This window comes from Sorex fumeus, unplaced genomic scaffold (assembly GCF_029834395.1).
Source record: "Sorex fumeus unplaced genomic scaffold, SorFum_2.1 ptg000032l, whole genome shotgun sequence".
NCBI classification, from domain to species: Eukaryota; Metazoa; Chordata; class Mammalia; order Eulipotyphla; family Soricidae; genus Sorex; species Sorex fumeus.
This window is the reverse complement of record NW_026606089.1, coordinates 9,766,783-9,787,228: the sequence shown is the minus strand read 5'-3', so window position 1 is coordinate 9,787,228 and position 20,446 is coordinate 9,766,783. Positions and strand designations below refer to the sequence as shown.

At 45.9% G+C, this 20,446-nt stretch overlaps 1 protein-coding gene across 4 annotated transcripts in view; it reads left to right on the top strand.

Annotated features, from left to right (window-relative positions):
- Positions 1 to 20,446, top strand: part of DEPDC5 (DEP domain containing 5, GATOR1 subcomplex subunit) — a 152,359-nt gene that overhangs the window by 79,685 nt on the left and 52,228 nt on the right. For 2 of the 4 annotated variants that reach the window (XM_056116475.1, XM_056116472.1), the window contains exons 26-31: positions 3,227 to 3,383; positions 4,066 to 4,226; positions 9,066 to 9,183; positions 9,941 to 10,108; positions 10,851 to 11,070; positions 13,614 to 13,747. In XM_056116475.1, coding sequence (XP_055972450.1) covers positions 3,227 to 3,383; positions 4,066 to 4,226; positions 9,066 to 9,183; positions 9,941 to 10,108; positions 10,851 to 11,070; positions 13,614 to 13,747 — 958 coding nt within the window. Of the gene's footprint in view, positions 1 to 3,199; positions 3,384 to 4,065; positions 4,227 to 9,065; positions 9,184 to 9,940; positions 10,109 to 10,850; positions 11,071 to 13,613; positions 13,748 to 20,446 lie in introns of all 4 variants that reach the window. The other 2 variants (XM_056116473.1, XM_056116471.1) reach the window with 1 other exon arrangement.

Sequence of the window (20,446 nt, the reverse complement as noted above, 5' to 3'; positions counted from 1 at the left end):
AAAAGGCAGTGGACAAGGGAAGGCTCTATAGCCCATTCCTCTCCGATGGACAGTGAGAGAGGAATAGCCAAATGACTTGTCCCTGAGTGAGATTCAAAGGCACATGGGAAGGGAAGTGGAATCTTTTTTTATTTTTTTTTTTCTTTTTGGTTCCACCTGGCAATGCTTAGGGGTTATTTCTGGCTCTGCATTCAGGAATTACCCCTGGTGGTGCTCAGGAGACCATAGGGGATGCTGGGGATCGAACCTGGGTTTGTTACATGCAAGGTGAACACCCTACCCACTGTGCTATTGCTCCATCCCCGGGCAGAGGAATCTTCATGAGGCCTGTGCAGAGCTGACCTCAACTCCTATATGTCTGCTGGTAATGCCAGGGAAAATTCAGAAAGAAGTCATAGGAAGTGGATCTGTTTACATACTTGTAGTTGAAATTTTCTGACTATGTTGCATTTGTTTTGATCATTCTTATCTTTTAAAATAGCTGCATAGTAAGAAAATGAAATATACATTAATAGCAAAATACTAGAAAATAAATTCTACCAGTTAATAGATCTTATTTTATTTTGCTGCGACCAGTGGGTATACATCACTGACTCTTTTTGTCTCCATTTAATATATTAATTTCACTAATATAGGGAATTTCTTCATGTCTCATGTCTATGTTGTTCACATTGACATATCCCATTTGGAATAATTATATCTTATTGGTGCCCTTTGGGTAGTCTCTAGGTTGTTTTCTTTCTTTCTTTAGCAATAGCATATAATACAAACGCAACACACAATACAGTGTGTATTTCTTTTTTCAGTTCATGTTCTTGGACTATAGTCCCCCAAAGCCGGTTCAGCAAATCTGGTGAGAGAGCTACAGTGCTCAGAGAGGGCATGACAAATATAACCCTCTACTGCTTCCAACTTTCCACTGTAGTTTGGTCAAGTCTCTTCTTCCTGTTCAGGTGCTAGCCAGTAAAGAGGAGCAACTCATCCTGGGTCTTTCAGAAAGCTTGGGTTGATGAATTGGGCTACTTTGGGCTGTATTTTGAATTTTTTTTTTTCATCGTTGTTAGTTTGTTTTTGGACTACACCCGGCAGTGCTCAGTACTTACTCCTGGCTCTGCGCTCAGGGATTACTCCTGGCTGACTTGGGGAACCACGTACAGTGCCGTGAATTGAACCTGGGTCAGCCACGTGCAAAGCAAGCGCCCTACTCACTGTACTATCATGGCGGAGGCGGGGGGGGGGGGGGGGGGGCGGCTCTATTTTGAATTAATGAGGTGTTAATGAGCTAACAAGTGTGTTAAACTCCACTGATTCAGAGAACAGAATGTTGATTGCCAGGGACCCAGGGAAAGTACTAAATGGGTAGTCACTAATCAGTGGATGTAAAGTTTCACTGATTACAAGAGGAATAGACAAACATTGTACAACATTGACCTAAGTTAATAATATTGTACTGGACACTTAAAATTTTAAGAATTAGACTGCATGTTATGGGTTCCTTCACAATAGGTCTGGATCTGGGACTCTACACTAGACCACGTGGCTTGCATCGTCTAAGGCTCTGGGTTTGATCTGTATGATCACAAATATAATGAAATAAAAACAGGGGCTGGAGAGGGCATTTGCCTTGCACGCGGCTGACCTGGGTTTGATTTCCAGCATCCCATAAGGTCCCCTGAGCGTGCCAGGAGTAATTCCTGAGTGCAAAGCTGGCAGTAACCCCTGTGCATTGCCGGGTGTGACCCAGAAAGCAATAATAATAATAATAATAAAATAAAAAAACAGAAATATAAAAAGGACTCATACTACACTAAAATAAAACTCAAGCAATCATAAGGTGTCTGTAATGCTTATAGCTGGGCCTTGGCAAGTTAAATCTTCCCTTTCCCTGTGTGACTTAGCACCCTAGTCCTCTTCTCATACTTAAGCTTTGAATTATGTGGAACTCTGTGGTACTAGGTAGTGGTGCAGAGATCTCTGAACCACTCTCTGACCCTGTAACCTTGGGAGGTTCAACTAGGCCAGGGATTTACAGGGTCCATGACCACACCTGCTCTTTGGAGGGGATGTGAGGGCCAGTGAGGTCATAAGCTGTTTTCCACACTGCACACCGTGCAAAGACAAGGTCCCGCTTTAGACTCAGAGACAGTCTAAAGACATGGTGTATTTCCACTTTGCACTGCTCTCTCGTATGGAGAGTGAGATACTCGCAGGAATCACTCCTGGTAGGCTTAGGGGACCATATGGGATGCTGAGGATCAAACCCAGTTCGGCTGTGTGCAAGGCAAATGCCCTGTGTGCAAGGCATACTGTCCCATCTCTCTGGCCTTGGAGAATGGAAAAATAATTGAATGTCACTAACTTTGACTCGGTGGTTCTTAACCAGGGATGTTCGTCTCCCCATTGAACCATGTAACTGCTGCAGACATTTTTGGTTTTCACAACCAGGGGGTGCCGCTGGCTCCTAGTGAATACAATCTAAACTGCTCCTCAGCATCCTGCAGGGACAGCCCCCACACAGCAGAGAATCACCCAGTCCAAAATGTCAGCAGTGCAAAGGAAACCCTGCTTGAAAGCCAGCGAGCAAGCAAGCGTAGGAGGTGGGGCCCACTCTGCCAATCACAGCGTTTGTTCCTGGATCAGAAGCCTACCTCTTAAAAGTCCCAGCCTCCCCACTGCCCCAGATACCCTTTCTTGATTTCCCCATGTATCCTTTTGGATCTGACTTATTTTTGCAATTCTGAAAGTATTGCTGAATTCCTGCTACCATGTGCTGTTTGCTCCCAGATCCAGCTGAGCGCTCCTCCTTTCCCCGCCCAGCCGCCCTGCAGACCGCCAGAGAGCCTCTGGCTGGAGCTTCCCCTCTGCTCTTGGAATGTTGATTTGCTTCCACATGTAACTCTGCCTGCCCTGCCCTGCTGTAACCTCACCGGCATTGCAGCTGTAGCTTACAATCAGCAGAAGCTGAGACTTGTCAGCTGTGGATCCCATTTGCATGATGGGATCGGATAAGCACGTGCACTGCATTGTCTAACAGACTCTGTTTCTCTTTCTCTTTTTCCCTCCCTCACCCCCCTCGCCTCTTCTCCCTCCCTTTCCTGGCAATTTTGTCACAATCCACTGTGAACTGTTTCTCCCTCCCCTGTGTCCCACACCTGCCCTGGTGACCGCACATACCTTTTTCCCCTGTTACACGAGGCAGTTCTGACACTGTCTGCTCCCCCTGTAGTGCCAGGCTTCTGTTGCACAGTTGGAGTGGACTGGAAGTCTCTCACTACTCCGGCTTGCCTCCCCCTCACCACCGACTACTTCCCTGACCGCCAGGGCCTGCAGAACGACTACACAGAGGGCTGCTATGATCTTCTCCCGGAAGCTGACATGGACAGGTGGGTAGCAGATGACAGCACTTTGCTTTGTCTGCAAGGGGTCCAGGTATCTTTGGGGATGCGTTGAAACACTGAATTGTCAAACCCATGGGTTGGGGGTTTTTTTGTTTTTGTTTTTGTTTTTGTTTTTGCTTGTTTTTGTTTTCGTGCCATACCCAGCAATGCTCTGGGGTTACTCCTGGCTCAGCACTCAGGAATTACTCCTGGTGGTGCTTGGGGAAACCATACAGGATGCCAGGGATCAAACCCAAGTTGGCCATGTGCAAGCAAATGTCCTACCCACGGTATCATTCTTGCCCCAACAAGTTATTTATTTATTTAATTTTTAAATTTATTGACTCATCGTGAGAAAGTTACAAGCTTTCATGCTTGGGTTACAATCACACAACGATCAAACACCCATCCCTCCACCAGTGCCCATTTCCCACCACCACGGATCCCAGTATCCCTCCCACCCCCCATCCCCCCATCCCACCCTGCCTCTGTGGCAGGGCATTCCCTTTTGTTCTCACTCTCTTATTGGGTGTTGGACACCAACAAGTTTTAACTGAGGCGAACCACTGTGGAGTGGGTATAAGGCTCGGATTCTGTGGCTGAAGCGCAGAGCAGATGGGACTATGCACTCTGAGTGACTGTATCCCCAGCCAAGCGCACTGATGGGAACAATTGTCTGCTTTTTTAGGAGGGATGAGGAGGGTGTACAGATGACAGCCCAGCAGGTGTTTGAGGAGTTCATCTGCCAGCGTCTCATGCAGGGCTACCAAATCATAGTGCAGCCCAAAGCCCCCAAGCCCAGCCCTGCCGTCCCGCCTCCCCTCAGCAGCAGCCCGCTCTATAGCCGAGGTGAGTGTGTGTATCAGGTTCTCACATGCTGTGGAAGAGCTCAATTTAGAAGTATTGTGTTTCAACCCAACTCTTTCTGAAATTTACTTTATGTGAACGATAAGGGCTCAGCAGGTGCAGATTTTTATTAAACACCCTTTAATGTACAACTCTTTCTCTCTTTTGGGGAGCCACACCTGGTGGTGCTCAGAGGCTACTCCCAACATCGTGCTCTGGGGACCATGCTGTGCTGGGGAACAAACCTGGGCCTCCAGCTTGCAAAGATGCAGAGTGTGCACTTAGCCCTTTGAACCATCCCTGGCCCCTGCAACTCCTTTTAAGGAAGACAATAAATACAGCCAAGTTTAAGAATGTTACAGCCTAGGTTGGAGCAATAGTACAGTGCGTAGGGCACTTGCCTTGCATGTGGCTGACCCTGATTCCTTCCCCAGCACCCCATATGGTTCCTCAAGCCTGCTAGAAGTCACCCTGAACACAGAGCCAGGAGTAATCCCTGAGCACCACCAGGTGTGTCCCCCAAACAAACAAAAAAAGGATGTTACAGCCTGATTTGGGCAGCACTTAAAGAGCTGACTGCTGAGCCAGAATGAGTTTTCAAAGTTCATCGTGAATATTCTAGACCCAAGATCTTTATTTATTTCTAGAACAGAGTTTGATGCATAGCAGGTTCTCAGATGTAACCTCACTCTGAAGTGTGTGATTATTCCATTCCTCCTATTGTGAACTCATTGTTCTCTTGTTACCGAAGCTTAAAGACTTGAAACAAGAATGGGTCATCTCTGAGTGGCAGAGGATAATAAATGACAAAGACCTGGTGACGCCAATAGAGTTAGAGCCAGGCTCTGGAGAGCGCTTCTATAATTAGTCAGGTGTCTGGAGTGAGAGCGTATCAATCACGTTCCCCCCTAAAAAAAATCAATGAGCAGCCATTAGTAGGCTTCCTCCTGCTAGCTAAAAAGATCCCTGTCTAACCACTGAGTTCAAAACCTCAGATCATCTTTGGCCCCATTAAAACTCCTCTGACCAGGGGGAGAAACGTGGATCTAATAGAGCGAGGTCCGTGGTCGCCCTGTCCAGGCTCCATTGCTTAGGATAAAACTCTGAACTCACAATGGATTTTCTCTGAAAGTACCTTATGACATTTACTACATGCTACTTCTGTCCATATCCTAGGCTCTACTGATTATTAACCTCTCGGAATGCCAGGAAAATTTCAGATTGATCTTTCTTTTTTTCTTTCTCCTTCTTTTTTAAAACTAAATCACTGTGAGATACACAGTTACAAAAAGATTGATCTTTCTACCCTTCACTATGGAAAACACTGTGTCTGGTGTTAGAAAGATACAAATTTTATTAGTGTTTTTGAAACTTTCCCTCCAAAAGATTTATGTATCACCCAGGGTGGAGGGGCAAACATCAGTAGTCTGTGGAATATAATTCCCTGGTATGATAAAGAAGGTAAGGGAAAAGTGAAGGAATGTGGGAATAATTAATGAGGGGTTCTGACCTGATCTGAAGGGTCAGGGATGTGTTTCTTAAAGGGGTATATATATACATATATATATATTTTTTTTATTAGTGAAACACCATGAGGTACAGTTGTAGACTTACAAATTTTTGTGCTTGTGTTTCGATTATACAATGATCAAATGCCCATCCCTCCACCAGTGCCCATTTTCCACTACCATGGGTCCCAGTATCCCTCCCAGCCCCATCCCCCCATCCCACCCTGCCTCTGTGGCAGGGTGTTCGAAGGGGTATATTTGAGCTGAAACCAGAGGCATGTTTGGGAGTTATTAGGGGCAGCAGGTTGCAAGTAGACGGGAAGAACATGCCAGGCAGGTGATGGGTGTGTGCAAAGACCCTGAGACAGGATGAGTCATACTTCTTTTTTTTGCTTCACCTTTTGGGTCACACCCAGTGATGCTCAGGAGTTACTCCTGGTTCTGCACTCAGGAATTACTCCTGGTGATGCTGGGAGGACCATATGGGATGCCAGGGATCGAACCCAGGTCAGCGTTGTGCAAGGCAAATGCCCTGCTCTGACCCCAGAGTCACACTTTCTTGTCTGTGAGAAAGAAGCTGGGATGGTGGGGCAGTAGGAGCAACCCAGACACAGGGCCAGGATGTCAAGAAGCCTGGTCCTCACGATAGAGTGGAATGTTTTGTTTTCTTCCCAAGAGTATTAGAAAGAATTTAACTTTGGTGTCATTGGCCCCACCACACTGTCCACTTGCTCTTCTCTGGAATGACTCATCAGTGTCCTTTGAGGCCGTCATCCAGCTCTTTGTTTTAATGAGCCTCAGGTCATGCTGATTGATCAGAGGCTGCTCGCTTGATTGGACCCTTCCTCACTGCTGTTCTCCTTTGCGAAATGTGTTCTCTTTTTATTTCTGTGGTAACAGGAATCGTAGCATTGTTATTACAATCCCTGGGAGAATAACCATCATAACAGCCTGTGCTACTCACTCAGATTTAGTGAATACCCGTGTGAGTGGGACCTTGTTCCAGAAGTGACTAGGACAGCAGCAGCCCCGTCCTCAGTGTTTGCAGTCTGTTGGGGGATACGGATATTAGACTACTTGTGAAATCTTGTGCAGGATGAAAAAAAGGAATAACTAATTGTGCTAACCCCATTTCAACCCCATTTCGATTTCAATTGTGCTAATCCCATTCTTGGGGCCAAACTAGAGGCCCAGGAGCATTGTCTTGTGGCGTTGCTTCATGAATGAAAGAATGCTGGGGTGGGAGCAAGCCCTCTTGCTGCAGGAAGTAAGACCTAGAGATTTGGTCCCCAGGATGATTCAGCTGGCAAATGAAAGAGCTGGCATTTAACCTGGGTCCTGGGCAAATTAGAAGAACTAGATTTTTAAGTGAAATGAGTCAGAAAGAGAGGGACAGACATAGAATGACTGCACTCATTTGTGGAAGATAAAGTAACATAATGGGAGACTTAACACCCAAGGACAGTAGAGATAAAGGGCCAGGAGGATCGCTCCGCGGCTTGGAAGTCAGCCTCACATGCTGGGGGAAATGGCAGCTGAGATAGAGAAGGGACCGCCAAGTAAATGATGCTTGGAGGGCTCGCCTGGGGTGGGAGATGCATGCTGAAAGTAGACTATGAACCAAACACGATGGCCACTTAGTAACTGTATTGCAAGCCATAAAAGGAGAGAGAATAAAAGGGAATGTGCCTGCCACAGAGACGGGGAGGGATGAGAGGGGGGTGGCAGGAGGGATACTGGGAACATTGGTGGTAGAGGATGGCCACTGATGGAGTGATGGGTGGGTACTCGATCATCGTATGATTAAAATGTAGTCACAAAAGTTTGTAAGTCAGAAAAAAATTTAAAATAAATTAAAAATAAAGGAAAAAGAAGAAGAGCAGCTACATTTTAACTTTGGGGGTCTCCTTGTGTCAAAACCCGGCCTTATTTTTTTTTCTTTCTTAATTTGGTATTGGGACACACCTGGCTGTGCTCAGGGCATACTCCAGGTTCTGTGCTCAGGGATCATTCCTGAAAGGGCTTATGGGACTGTATGGGTACCCCGATTAAAATGGGGTCAGCTGCACACGAGAAAAGTGCCTTAACCCCTCTATGATCTCTCCTGCCCTGCCCTGGTTCTTATATGCAAACTGTCTGCTGCTCCCTCTGAATCATCTGGGAAATTTCCATCTCACGGAGATGATCCTCGGCTCCTACCACCTTCTTCTCATCTCTTGATCCCTCCCTGATGCTGCTGCCATGTAACACTCTCACAGTCAAACCGCAGAACTTTTTTTGATTATGGGTAGCGTGGCTTGGTTGGTCATTGTGGCACTCTTGAAAACTGGTTGTTTCTTCATTTTTTTTTTGCTCTTTGGGTCACACCTGGCATTGCACAGGTGTTACTCCTGGCTCATGCACTCAGGAATTACTCCTGGCAGTGCTCAGGGGACCATAAGATGGTCTCATAAGATGCTGGGAATCGAACCTGAGTCAAAAGTTGCATGCCAGGCAAATGCCGTACCCTCTGTGCTATCTCTCCAGTCCCTTCATTGTTTTTTTATCCCCTATTTTCAAGTCAGTTCAGCTCATTTTATTTGAATACCTGCTGTGGGAATGGAACTTTGTCAGGAGCTTCTAGAAATAAAAGATGAACAAGCTTTGGGCCCTGCCCTCCTCAGCTTTTAATTTGTAAGTGTGTGAAACATACACCCCAGGAGCTCTGTGAGGGTTGAATGCAGACTGCTGTTGGACTCTGCTTGCTTTCTGGCAGAAGTGGCACTCAACGGTGACCTTAATTGAGCATAGGACATCGAAGGTGGAATCCTAAGGGAAGAGAAGGCAACAGCTGCAGTAACTGGTGAAGGGAATTGCAGTGAATAAAGTAAATGGTAGTTTGAGACTGGAACATGATACAGCAGAGTGGGAGTCTGGGGAAGCTGAGACAGGAGAGCTAGGTTGGTTGCCACCACGGGGACCTGGAATGCCAGCGGGCAGCTTGGGCTTGGGGGAATGCAGTTCCATTAGCATCCCAATAGTCTTCAGCCTGTCAACATCTACTCCAGAACATTCCTTGTCAGAGCCTGAGACCTTCATGTGATATCCAGGACCCAGTATCCCTAGGCCTGATGTGCTGCTAGTTGCTCTCCTAACAGGAAGCGCTCACCATCTTGAGGACTATTTAAAAAACAAGAATAACTCGTTTTCATAAAACTTCCCTTTCACACCGAGTGCTACCTCTTTTGGTTCTCCTTTTCTGAGTCTGTCTGGAAGAACAGTAATGGCCTATTAAAGAAGAGCCCCCCACCCCCAGCCAGATGGAGGAAATGATTTTGCTTTTTCTCCCCATCAGGCCTCGTGTCCCGGAACCGCCCCGAAGAAGAGGACCAATACTGGCTGAGTATGGGCAGAACTTTCCACAGAGTGACACTGAAGGATAAGATGATCACAGTCACACGCTATCTTCCTAAGTAAGTCCTTGGATAGTTAAGGGTTTCAGCTCTCGCTTGAGTTGAATCCACTGAGTAAGTTATATTTGTAACATCATGGACATGCTGTCTGCAGAGTGGATTATGGATAGGACACAATTTCGGCTTTTCTGTTTTGGGCCACACCTGGCCGTGTTCAGGGATCCCTGTGGTGCCAGGAATCGAACCCAGGTCAGCTGTGTGCAAGTCAAGCACCTTACTTGCTGTTCTATCTCTTCAGCCCCAGAACACACAATTCAAGACGAGGAGGTTGGAAGGTTGTTTTTGTTCTCTGACAATTAATGTTATCTTCTCTTTTGCTTTTCTCTCTGGGCCACACCCTGCAGTGCTCAGGGATGATTCCTGGCAGTGTTCAGGGGACCATATGAGGTACTGGTGATTGGACTGGGTTGGCCACGGATAAGGCCTTGCTCACTGTATTATCCCTCCAGCCCCAGTAATGTTCTATTTCTAAGATTATTTTACACTTACAGCTCACCTGCTTTTAAAAAGGATTTGGCTCCGCTTAATGTGTTTAGCCTGATGAGTGAGATTCAGTTAAACATGTAGGATGTGAGTCTAGAAGAACAAAGGATGATTAAGATCTCAGAGATCTCTGTTAACATTCTCTGGGAAGAATTGGTTACTACTTTCAAGGGTGGAATGCCGGAATGGTGCTCTGTATATTGAGAGAGTAAAGGTACGGAAGAAATGGAAGGTAATTCTTAGGATTTGGGGGCATGTGCGCTTTATTTTTCAGGTACCCTTATGAATCTGCCCAGATCCACTACACCTACAGCCTCTGCCCCTCCCACTCTGACTCAGAGTTTGTCTCTTGTTGGGTGGAATTCTCTCACGAACGACTGGAGGAGTACAAGTGGAATTACTTAGATCAGTATATTTGTTCTGCTGGCTCCGAGGACTTCAGGTCAGAGACTGTGCTTTCACTGCCTGGGGAGTTCCTTGATTCTCAGAGTTCTCTTCTTTAACTCATGGCAAATGATGTCTGTTTCAGAGGGGGAAAAAATGGAAGAGCAAAAGTACTTCTCCATTGGGTTAAAAATCAGAGACACAGTGGATAGTGGTGATGTCTGCTCAATAATGTAAACATACTTAATGCCAGTCAGTTGCACTTCAAGATGATTTTCAGAGTAGTAACTTTTATGTGTGTTTTACTGCACACGAATGCAAAAAACCCTTGGCGATGATGTGCTCTGGGGTAATCCTTTGATACAAATCATGCTCTTAACATTTCCTTGACTACCTATGCTATCTCCTGTAAAGAAAAATGTGGGTTTTTTCTCAAGGTGCCAGAGATGGAACTCAGGGCCTCATAAAGGCATGTGCTTTCTTTACTATTTAGCCATATCTCCAACCTGGTTTCAAATTTTCATAAATGCTTTATGATTGCGATGAGAAACATCCTCTAAAGCCTGTGCACAGAAACATATTGTTATCTCTGGAATAGAAAGTAAAAGCAACTTTTTTGTTTGTGGTCTGCCTTTGGAACTTGTAAATGAACATGAAAGCCTCAGATGAACGCCACCTCACAGAGATGTGGACCACTCCACAGCCAGGAGACGGCTGAGCTGGTCTGTTCATTGGGAACACGTTTATTATCTCCTTTGTCTCAGTACCAAATCCTTTTCCTTCCCTTCGGTCCTCCATAGCTTAATTGAGTCTCTGAAGTTCTGGAGGACCCGCTTCCTGCTGCTGCCAGCCTGTGTCATGGCCACCAAGCGCATCACGGAGGGTGAGGCACACTGTGACATCTATGGGGACAAGCCCCGGGCCGATGAAGAGGAGTGGCATCTCCTGGATGGCTTCATTCGCTTTGTGGAAGGCCTGAACCGAATCCGCAGGCGCCATCGTTCCGATCGCATGATGCGGGTAAGGACTCTGGGACCCTTGGAAATGTCTCAGGACCCTCTTCCCAGGCTGGCCCACCTCCTCCACAGCATCCAGCCTTGATCATAAGCACAAAATGGGGTGACCCCCGCTCAGGATGCTGGAGGGAGGTACAGGGTCCAGACAGTGACAGGCAGTGTTCCATAGCACGCGGAGGCCCATGCTGCCTGGCCGAGACCTCGTGGTGAGCACAGCCGCCAGAGTACTGGGTAGAGGGGGGTAGCAGCCATATTTGTTTACTCTTGTATCGCTTTATGTCTTTTTTATTTGTGGCCATTCCCAAAGCTACATAGTTGTGTGTGGGGACAACCAGGGTGACAGTTGGTGGGTTCTGGAGGCTATGTGTGCTAAGGCCTCACACATGCAAAAGATGTGCTCATTCAAGCATCACAGTCCTGACCTTTTTATTATTTGGGATTTGGGGTCACAACCAGTGGTGCTCGGGACTTATTCCTGGCTTTGTGCTTGGGGGTCACTCCTGGCAGTACTCTGGGGGCCCACCTGTGGTGTTTTTTTGTTTGTTTTGTTTTGTTTTGTGTTTTGCTTTTTGGGTCACACCCAGCGATGCACAGGGGTTGCTCCTGGCTCTGCACTCAGGAATTACTCCTGGCGGTGCTCAGGGGACCATATGGGATGTTGGGAATTGAACCCAGGTTGGCCGCATGCAAGTAAAACACCCTACCCACTGTGCTATCACTCTAGTCCCCCATCTGTGGTGTTAGGGTTTGCACCAGGGTTAGCCACGTGCAAAGCAAGTACCTTAACCCCTGTACTATCTCTCTGGTCTCCCTCTTGTTTGTTTGGGGGTCATAACCGATTGCTCAGGGACTGCTCTCCAGTCTGTGCTCAGGGGTTGCTTCTGGTGGTGCTCAGAGGACTCCTCATTCAGTGCCGGGAATCAAACCCAAGTCTCGGATGCAGAGCATGTGCTCTCTCTCTCGGAGTGATTATTCTAGCCCTTCCTGGTCCTCTTATGTTACTTCTACAGTTTCTAACACCCTTGAGCACTCATTCAAACACATTCTATCAAGTGAAGACATTGAGACTCAAAAGGATACTCCAGAGATCCCCCTTTGATAAAGGGTAGATCTGAGATCAGGCTGGGTTTGGGTTTGTATGATGTCTGTTTTTTTGGTTTGGGGTTTTTTTGTTGCTTGTTTATTTTTCTTTTTGGGTCACACTCAGAGATGCTCAAGGGTTGCTCCTGACTCTGCACTCAGGAATTACTCCTGGTGGTGCTTGGGATACCACATGGGATACCGGAGATCGAACCCAGGTTGGCTGTGTGCAAGGCAAACTCCCTACCCGCTCTACTATCGCTTCAGCCCCTGTGTGATGTCTATTTTAACAAATACATTGATGCCACCATGATCACGATCTGTATCAACACTCCAAACAAAGCTTCCCCATGCTGCCCTCTGTAGTCATACCTGCTCTCATCTTTATTCTCTGCCAGTCACTGGTTTTCCATTGCTGTGCAATTGTCTTTTCCAACTGTTATATGAATGACATCATATAATATGTAACGTTTGTGGATGCTTTTTTTCACTCAGCACATGGCTCGTGAGCCCTAATTAATAGTCTATTCTTTTTAATTGCTGAGGAGTGTTCCATTATCATCCCTGGTGTGTATTTTTTGGGGGATTGGGAGGGCTACACCTGATGGTGCTCAGGCTTACTCCTAGCTCAGTGCTCAGGGATCATTCCTGGTGGAGCTCAGAGAACCAGATGAGGTGCTGGAGTCAAACCCAGGTCAGCTTCATGCAAGACAAATGCCCTATCTAATGTACTATTTCTTTGGGCCCCATCAACCGTGTTTTTATTTTTGTTTTTTCAACTTCAAGTTTAGTGTTCTTTCCCTAACTATAGTTCTTTCCCTCCACTTTGTATTATCACTCATTATTAGAAACATTTGCAAGAGAGATTGTAGAGGAGAAAGAAACTTGACTTTAAAGTTAGGTAACAAGTGTGAATTCCAACTCTGTTGGGATTTGGGATAATTTACTTGTCTGAGACTCTGTTTTGTTTTGTTTTTTTCTTCTGTAAATTAGGTCTAACATTATGTTCTATAACTGTGATAGGAAAATCAAAGGAAATGATATGTAGAAATCACCTCAAAGAGGCTTTTTTTTTTTTAAGTCCAAGAGGCATGCAGGGACCTTTAGTTTTTTTTTTTTCTTTTTGTGTCACACCCGGCGATGCACAGGGATTACTCCTGGCTCTGCACTCAGGAATTACACCTGGCGGTGCTCAGGGGACCATATGGGATGCTGGGAATCGAACCCGGGTTGGCAACATGCAAGGCAAACGTCCTGCCCACTGTGCTATCTCTCTAGCTTCAGGGACCTTTAGTTTAAATGAAAAGCAGCTTTCTGGCAATTAAACTGAACATGGAGAGGCTTCATTCCTCACTCTGTTACCTGAGTTCCCAGAGGCTCAGGATGAACGATGAGGTGACATGCACTGAGGGACCTACTGAGGGAGCCCACACAGGCTGGTGCCTTGTTTCTGCTTCTGTGTTTTAGAAGGGGACAACCATGAAAGGTTTGCAGATGCCTGGGCCCATTGCCACCCACCCCCTCGAGTCAGCTGGCCCTCCTGTTGGGAAGAAGGGGACCTCAGCGCTCTCTGCCCTGTTGGAGATGGAGGCCAGTCAGAAGTAAGTGTCCGTGAGGAGAGACTCATTCCAGCCCTGCAGGTTTGAGGATTTTCAGTTCCCACTGTGTAAATGATGTGAAATAGGATTTCTGTCTACAAGGGATCTGTAATAAGTGGAAAGATACTTATATGTAAAGAAAGTTAGGTTCATATCTGGTAGATGGCAAATAAAATGAAATAGATAAGTTCTAAATCCTCAGTCTGGGGTTTAATTTCAACTACAGATACATATGGCTTGACCCCCAAATTATTTTTGGTTGGTTTTATTATAAGAATTTCTGTGTGTGTGTGTGTGTGTGTGTGTGTGTGTGTGTGGTGTTTGCACCATACCTGGTGGGCTGAGGGGGGCTACTCCCAGTTTTGTGTTCAGAAGTCACTCTTGGTGGTGCTCCGGGAACCATGCAGTATCAGAGATAGAACCTGAGTCACCTGGGTCTCCTATGTGCATAGCATGTGCTCCAGCCCAGGAGCTATCTCTACAGCCCTGTTTGTTTCATTTTTAAATTTGGGAAGGGTTGTGTATCTGGAGGTGCTCAAAAGCTACTTCTCTCTCTGTGCACTGTATAAGATTCTTCATCCCTGTCAGTGTTGAGGGATCTTGGGCTTGGCTGCATGCAAGGCTAAACACCTGTACTTATATACTGTCTTTATAACCCTATTTTAAAATTCTTATTTATTTATTTACAAAAAGTTGGGAGTGCCACATACACTGGTGCATGGGAGGGCTATTCGCTTTTGGTGCTCCTGGTACCATGCAATGCCAAGGATGGGTGCCAGGCTCCTGCATGTAAAGTATGGACTCAACCCTGTGAGCTATTTTCTCTGGCCCCTATTTTGTTTTGGGGGTGATTTTTGTTGTTTCTGTTGTTTTGGGGACCACACATGGCAATGCTCAGGGATTACTCCTGCTTTGTATTCAGGAATTACTCCTGGTGGTACACAGGACCAGTGGGATGCCAGGGATCAAACCTGGATCAGCTGCTTGCAAGAACCCTACCCACTGTACTATCACTCCAACCCATAGTCTTGACCAGAATCTCTGGCATTCGTCCACATAAGGACAGCAAGTGCATGATTCTCAGGACACTGATGGAAGCACATCTGTATCAATGGGCAGGGAGAGCATCCTAGGAGGTGGGGTTCATGTTGATCTCCAAGGAAGGGAAGCATTTCTTCAGGTGTTAGTGGAGACCGGAGTAAAGCAGAAGTGATTGCGCTGTGCAGGTGAGACTTGCCCCTGGGAACCTTCCCTGCCCTTCTGTCCTCCCAGCCAGATCAGGTTCCTCTGTTGTTGCCCAGCGCACCAGGCAGACACTGGCCAGAGCACACAGCAGTCTTCTACTAAGGGCTGTGGTCCTGGCTTGCTCATCTTCCCGCAGCATGTCTGAGGGCAGAGACTGTGATTTGGGTCTGGTGCACAGGGGCCACCCAGATGCTTATTGACTGATGAAGGAAGGGATACCGAAGGCTTCCCTCTACAGACGTAGGGCAGCAGTAACATGGGGAGACTAGACTTTGTCTCTCTAATGCAGAAGTACACATTGTGCCATGCAATCTGGAGCCTGTGCACATTATATTGGACTTTCCAGAAGAAGCTCCAATGAGCAGGTATAGTCGGGAAGGTGACGGCAGAACAGTGATTGGTGTTGGATGCCTGGCTGTCTTCACATGTTCTTGAAGCAAGAAATTTTCTTTGAATTAAATTTTTTTTCCTTTTGTTTTGTTTGGGGGAAGCACCAGACAGTGCTTGGTGTGGGAATCACTCTAGCAGTACTCAGAGGACCATGTGGTGCTAGAGGTCCGAATACAGGGCTCCTGTGTGCGGAACATACACTCCAGCCCTTTGAGGTGTCTCACAGCCCATTGCTATTGTTATTCTAATATGATGAGGGTGCTGGGTCATGCCCAGGGTGTTCTATAGGAGTGACCCCCTGGAGGTACTTGTGGGACCATCTGTAGTGTTGGGGATCAAACCAGAGTTGTGGTGGAAACAGCCACATGCAGTGGTACTGCTTTATCTGCTCTCATCTCTCTGGCCCACCCTTATTTTTAAATTTTTATTTCTTGAATTGTTGTTGTTGTTTTGATGCTACATCTAGCAGTGCTCAGTGGCTGTTCCTGGCCCTGTGCTCAGATCCCTCCTGGCAGTGCTCAGGGGACCTTCTGTAATACTGGCATTAAACTATTGTTGACTGCATGTAAGGCAAGTGTCTTGACCTCTGTACTACTCTAGGCCTTATTTTTAAAAATTTAATGTAAAGTTCCAACTTGAAAAAAAAAAAGTAGACAGACTAATATTTTAAATCCTCATTTTACCTTTTTTTTTTAAATTTTAATGCATAGTTGGTTCTTGCTTAAAAAATAGACTAGTATATCAAATCCTCATTTACCTATCACCCAGCTTTTATGACTAGTAGCTCACGGCTGATACGGTTTCACTTACATTGCTTTTGCTCTCACCTCCTTTTACATTTCTTTAGTTGGTTAGTTATGGTAGTGACCACACCCTGTGTGCTCAAGGGGCCATGCAGTGCAAGGGACAGACAGATCCTAGGGTCTGACACATGCAAGACATTTATTAAATCCCAGATATCACATCACTTGATCTAGACCACTTCATTGTGTATCCCTATACATTAAGTGCTCGTTTAAAAAAAAAGAAGAAGAAAAGAAAACACCCTAATACCATAATTTACCTTAGTTAGAGCAAATGCTCAATCCCATGAAGAGCCAGCCAGTTTCTTTGACTGATGCCGTGTCTTCAGAGGTGATCCCTCTGTACCCCAAAAGCCAGTGGGTGCATCAACATTGCATGCAGACTCTTACCAGTTCAGCAAGAGGCAGCAGAGGCTGGATGGAGGGTGCTGATGCCCTAGGAAGGAAAAGATACCTGGGGAGGAGTGAGGAGCAGAGGAGAGGAGGAGAACTGGGTAAGGTTGGGCTAGTCACTCAAGGTCCTGGGTTCTCTTCAAGAAATAGCTTCACCAAACCTAGAAGAGACCCCAGAAGTCTACCTGCAAGATTCTTTTGTAATGAGTCACACACAATCCTTTCCCCCCTGGAAAAAAAAAGAACAAGGAACATATGTTGCTGGGAGGGGTGTGAAGCTGGAGGCGGGGGAAATCTTATTTTAATTTGTCCGTGAGTCATCATTTCTTACACTCCAAGGAGCCTGTTTCTGCTCATCCTGGAAGAGGCAGGAGAGCTTGGGGGAGGGGGTGGTGTCCCCTTGAGTGTAGGGTGAGACTTCTCAGTTACTCCACAGCAGGCGACAGGACAGGGGACCGAAGGCCCGGCCTGGCCCCAGAGGAACGCTCCAGGTCACATGGTCTGTTTTCTCAATGCCGGTGGCACAGTACAGACCTTTATATTACGTTCGCTTACACAGCGTTTTCTTGTTTGTGTGCTTGCCTTTTTCTTTTGCTGTATCAGGAACATCTAATTTTGTTTATTATGGAAAACAAGGTGTAAGCACACGAAGATGAAATTTTTAAAAGTCAAATCATTTTCTTGAGGGAGGATAGGAATTCTGAGGAGAGTGTCTGAGAGAAAGAAAAGGGAGCCAGTAATCAGGAGAGACAGAGGAGAAAGAGAGAGAGGAGAGATGAGGAAGACAGAGGGGAGATGGAGGAGGCATTATACACCCTGAGCTAGGATGCAGGGAACCCCAGCATGAAAAGGAATTTGGGGAGAGGAACTTTCGATCCACACTCAGGGCTGCTCAAAGCTTACTCCTGGTTCGGTACTCAGGGATCACTCCTAGTGGTAGCAGGGATTCAGCCCATGCAAGCTAGCACCCTTACTGCTGTACAATCTTTCTGGCCCTCAAGAGGAAATTTTTAAAGACTGGACCTGCCAGTACCTAGACAGTTACACCCACCAGCTGCCATGTAACCCCAACAACGGCCAGGATCCAGAGATTATCACACTCAGCTCCTGGAAGCTTATCATCTCATTCCTCCTTTGGACAAACTGGCAGGCTACCGAATGTAACCTGCCCACACGGCAGAGTCTGGCAAACTCCCCGTGGTATTCCCAATATGCCAAATACCAGTAACAATGATGGGTCTCATTCTCCTAACCCTGAAAGAGCCTTGAATATGGCACTTTTAAAAAAAATCTCAGTGCTAGGACGAAGGAGACGTTACTGGAGCCTGCTTGAGGCAATCGACGAACAACAGGATGGTCGTGATCGTGATCGTGATTTTTTTTTATTGAATCACTGAGATAGACCCTTACAAAGTTGTTCATGATTAGGTTTCAGTCATGCAGTGTTTCAACACCCATCCCTCCACCAGTGTATGTTTCCCAGCACCAGTGTCCCCAGTTTCCCTCACATCATCCCCACCCCTCACCCCCAGCCTGCCTCTATGGCAGGGACTTCTCTTTTTCTCTCCCCCAAAGAGGAGTTTTTAAAATTGCTTCTGTAGACCTAACATCATATAGTATATTGATTTCTCCCACTTTCCTTCCATTCTTTTTCCATGATCACACACATTTACATGGGCTCTTGCAGGAGAAGACAGTTTGGATGGGACCAGTTTAGGTGGTAGGTGCGAGAGGCACCATTCTTCTAGATGAAGATAACCCAATGACAACCTGTAAGAGGAGAGACAGAGACAGACAGACTGACGGACTCTAGATGTTTTGTCCCTGCTGTAAGAGGAGAGAGAAGAGAAAGGAAAGAGAGAGAGAGAGAGACAGACAGACAGGCAGACAGACAGACAGACCGACCACCGACCGACCGACGGACACTAGGTGTTTTGTCCCTGCTGTAAGAGGAGAGAGAGGAGAAAGTAGAGAGAGAGAGAGAGAGAAAGAGAGAGAGAGTAGATGTTTTGTCCCTGCAGTGTGAAGGTTGACTGGTGACACCATCCAGTCCTCATGTGTGTTCTTGCATACATATGTGTTTGAATCCATGACTTCTAGTCCATGGGTCACTGCAAGGGAGGAAACTGTGTAAATGGGAATTGTGCTACGTATCAGAACATGCATATGAGGGACACAAGCTTCCTGTGACTGCTGTGAGTCTCTGAGTCTGGGGATAAGGCTCAGAGGAAACCCTGCGATGTGTTAGGGAGTGATGATGTGATTTCAGTGGACAAGGAAAAGAGCCACACATTTATTCTGCTTTCCTCAGGGTGACCAAGTAATCGGTGTGGAGAAATTTCCCTTTTGAAAAATAATTGCAGGCCAAAGTGATAGTATAGCAAATAAAGCGTTTGTCTCACATACCGCAAACCCAGGTTCAATCCCTGACACCACGTCTTGCCCTGACCCCTGCCAGGAGTGATCCTTGAGCACAGAGCCAGGAATAAGCCCTGACCTTGGCCAGGGGTGACCCTAAAACCAAATATCTTTGATTTAATAGGTACAGAAGGAATGATAAAACATTATCATGGAGAGTCTCCAAGGAACTAATAGACAAGCAGAGAGCATCAGTGGTGACTTCCATTACCAGAAGGAGGCTGTTAGACATTATAGGTCTTCTTAGGGAAATACACAATACACTCAGGAAGATTTCTTGCCCAAATTTGAGACTAAATCATCTTTACCCATAACTTTTTTTTTTTCATTTGGTTGGTTGTTTGTTTTTTGGGTCATCACACCTTGCTCTGTGCTCAGGGATCATTCCTGGTGGGTTTGGGAGACCATCTGGGGTTTTGGGGATCAAACCCAGGTGAGCTACATGCAGGGCAAGAGCTGTACTCTCGCCCTGGCCCCTTACCTATAACTTCTAGATCTCAGTAAATGCCAGACACAGAAGGACATGATAAACAATAAAGAGATAATTGCATCTAGACTATAAATAACTTTCCTATTTTTGCAGTGCCAGTAATCAAACCAGGACCTTACACTTGCAAGGCATGTGCTCCACCACTAAACCACATCCAGTCCCATTTAACAAATACATTGCAAGAATAAGAAGAGACAAAGAAGAGCTGATAGCTTAAAGGAAAATTGAGAAACATAAAATATTTCAGTGTACGGACTTTAATTGAATCCTGTTTTGTACAAACTAAGAAAAAATTCTAGATGATTGGGAAAACACACTCCCCCTTTCTTATTGGTGTAACGTTATTTAGGATACTGCTAATGATAATTTCATGCTTATCATTCTAACACCACCCTCATCTCCAGAGTGCTCTTCCCACCCCCACCCCCCACTGATGGCCCAAAGGTTTCTTCTTCCACCCCCTCCTCAAAGCTCAGTTCAGCAGACAAACTCTTTAGTTCTTGTATCTTTGGCTGTTTGTTGTTGATTGGGGAAATCCTTGATATTTTAATATGGTGTAAGCCATTTTCTTTTAGAGACACAGTATATCTGAAAGAAATATTACTGGATAAAAAAATATGACTCTTCAAAATAATTAGAGGGGGTCAGCAAGTAGTGTAGATGGGTTTGCTCTAAAGTATATAATTTGGGTGCTGGTCATGAAGAAGTTCATTATATTTTGCTCTTTCGTGTACATTTGAGATTTTTCCATAATAAAAACTAAAAAAAGAGAGTGTAAAAGGTTGCTATGGAAACAGATTCTTAGTCTCTAGTATATGATTACTTCATGACCAGTAACAAAAATGTCAAAATTTAAGACTAAAGAAGTGTCACAGTCAGGTTGGTTCCCCGTGAACAGAATGAATTGTGTTGAACACAGGGTGTTTATTAAGCAGACTTCTTGGGCTTCAACAAGAGCCATTA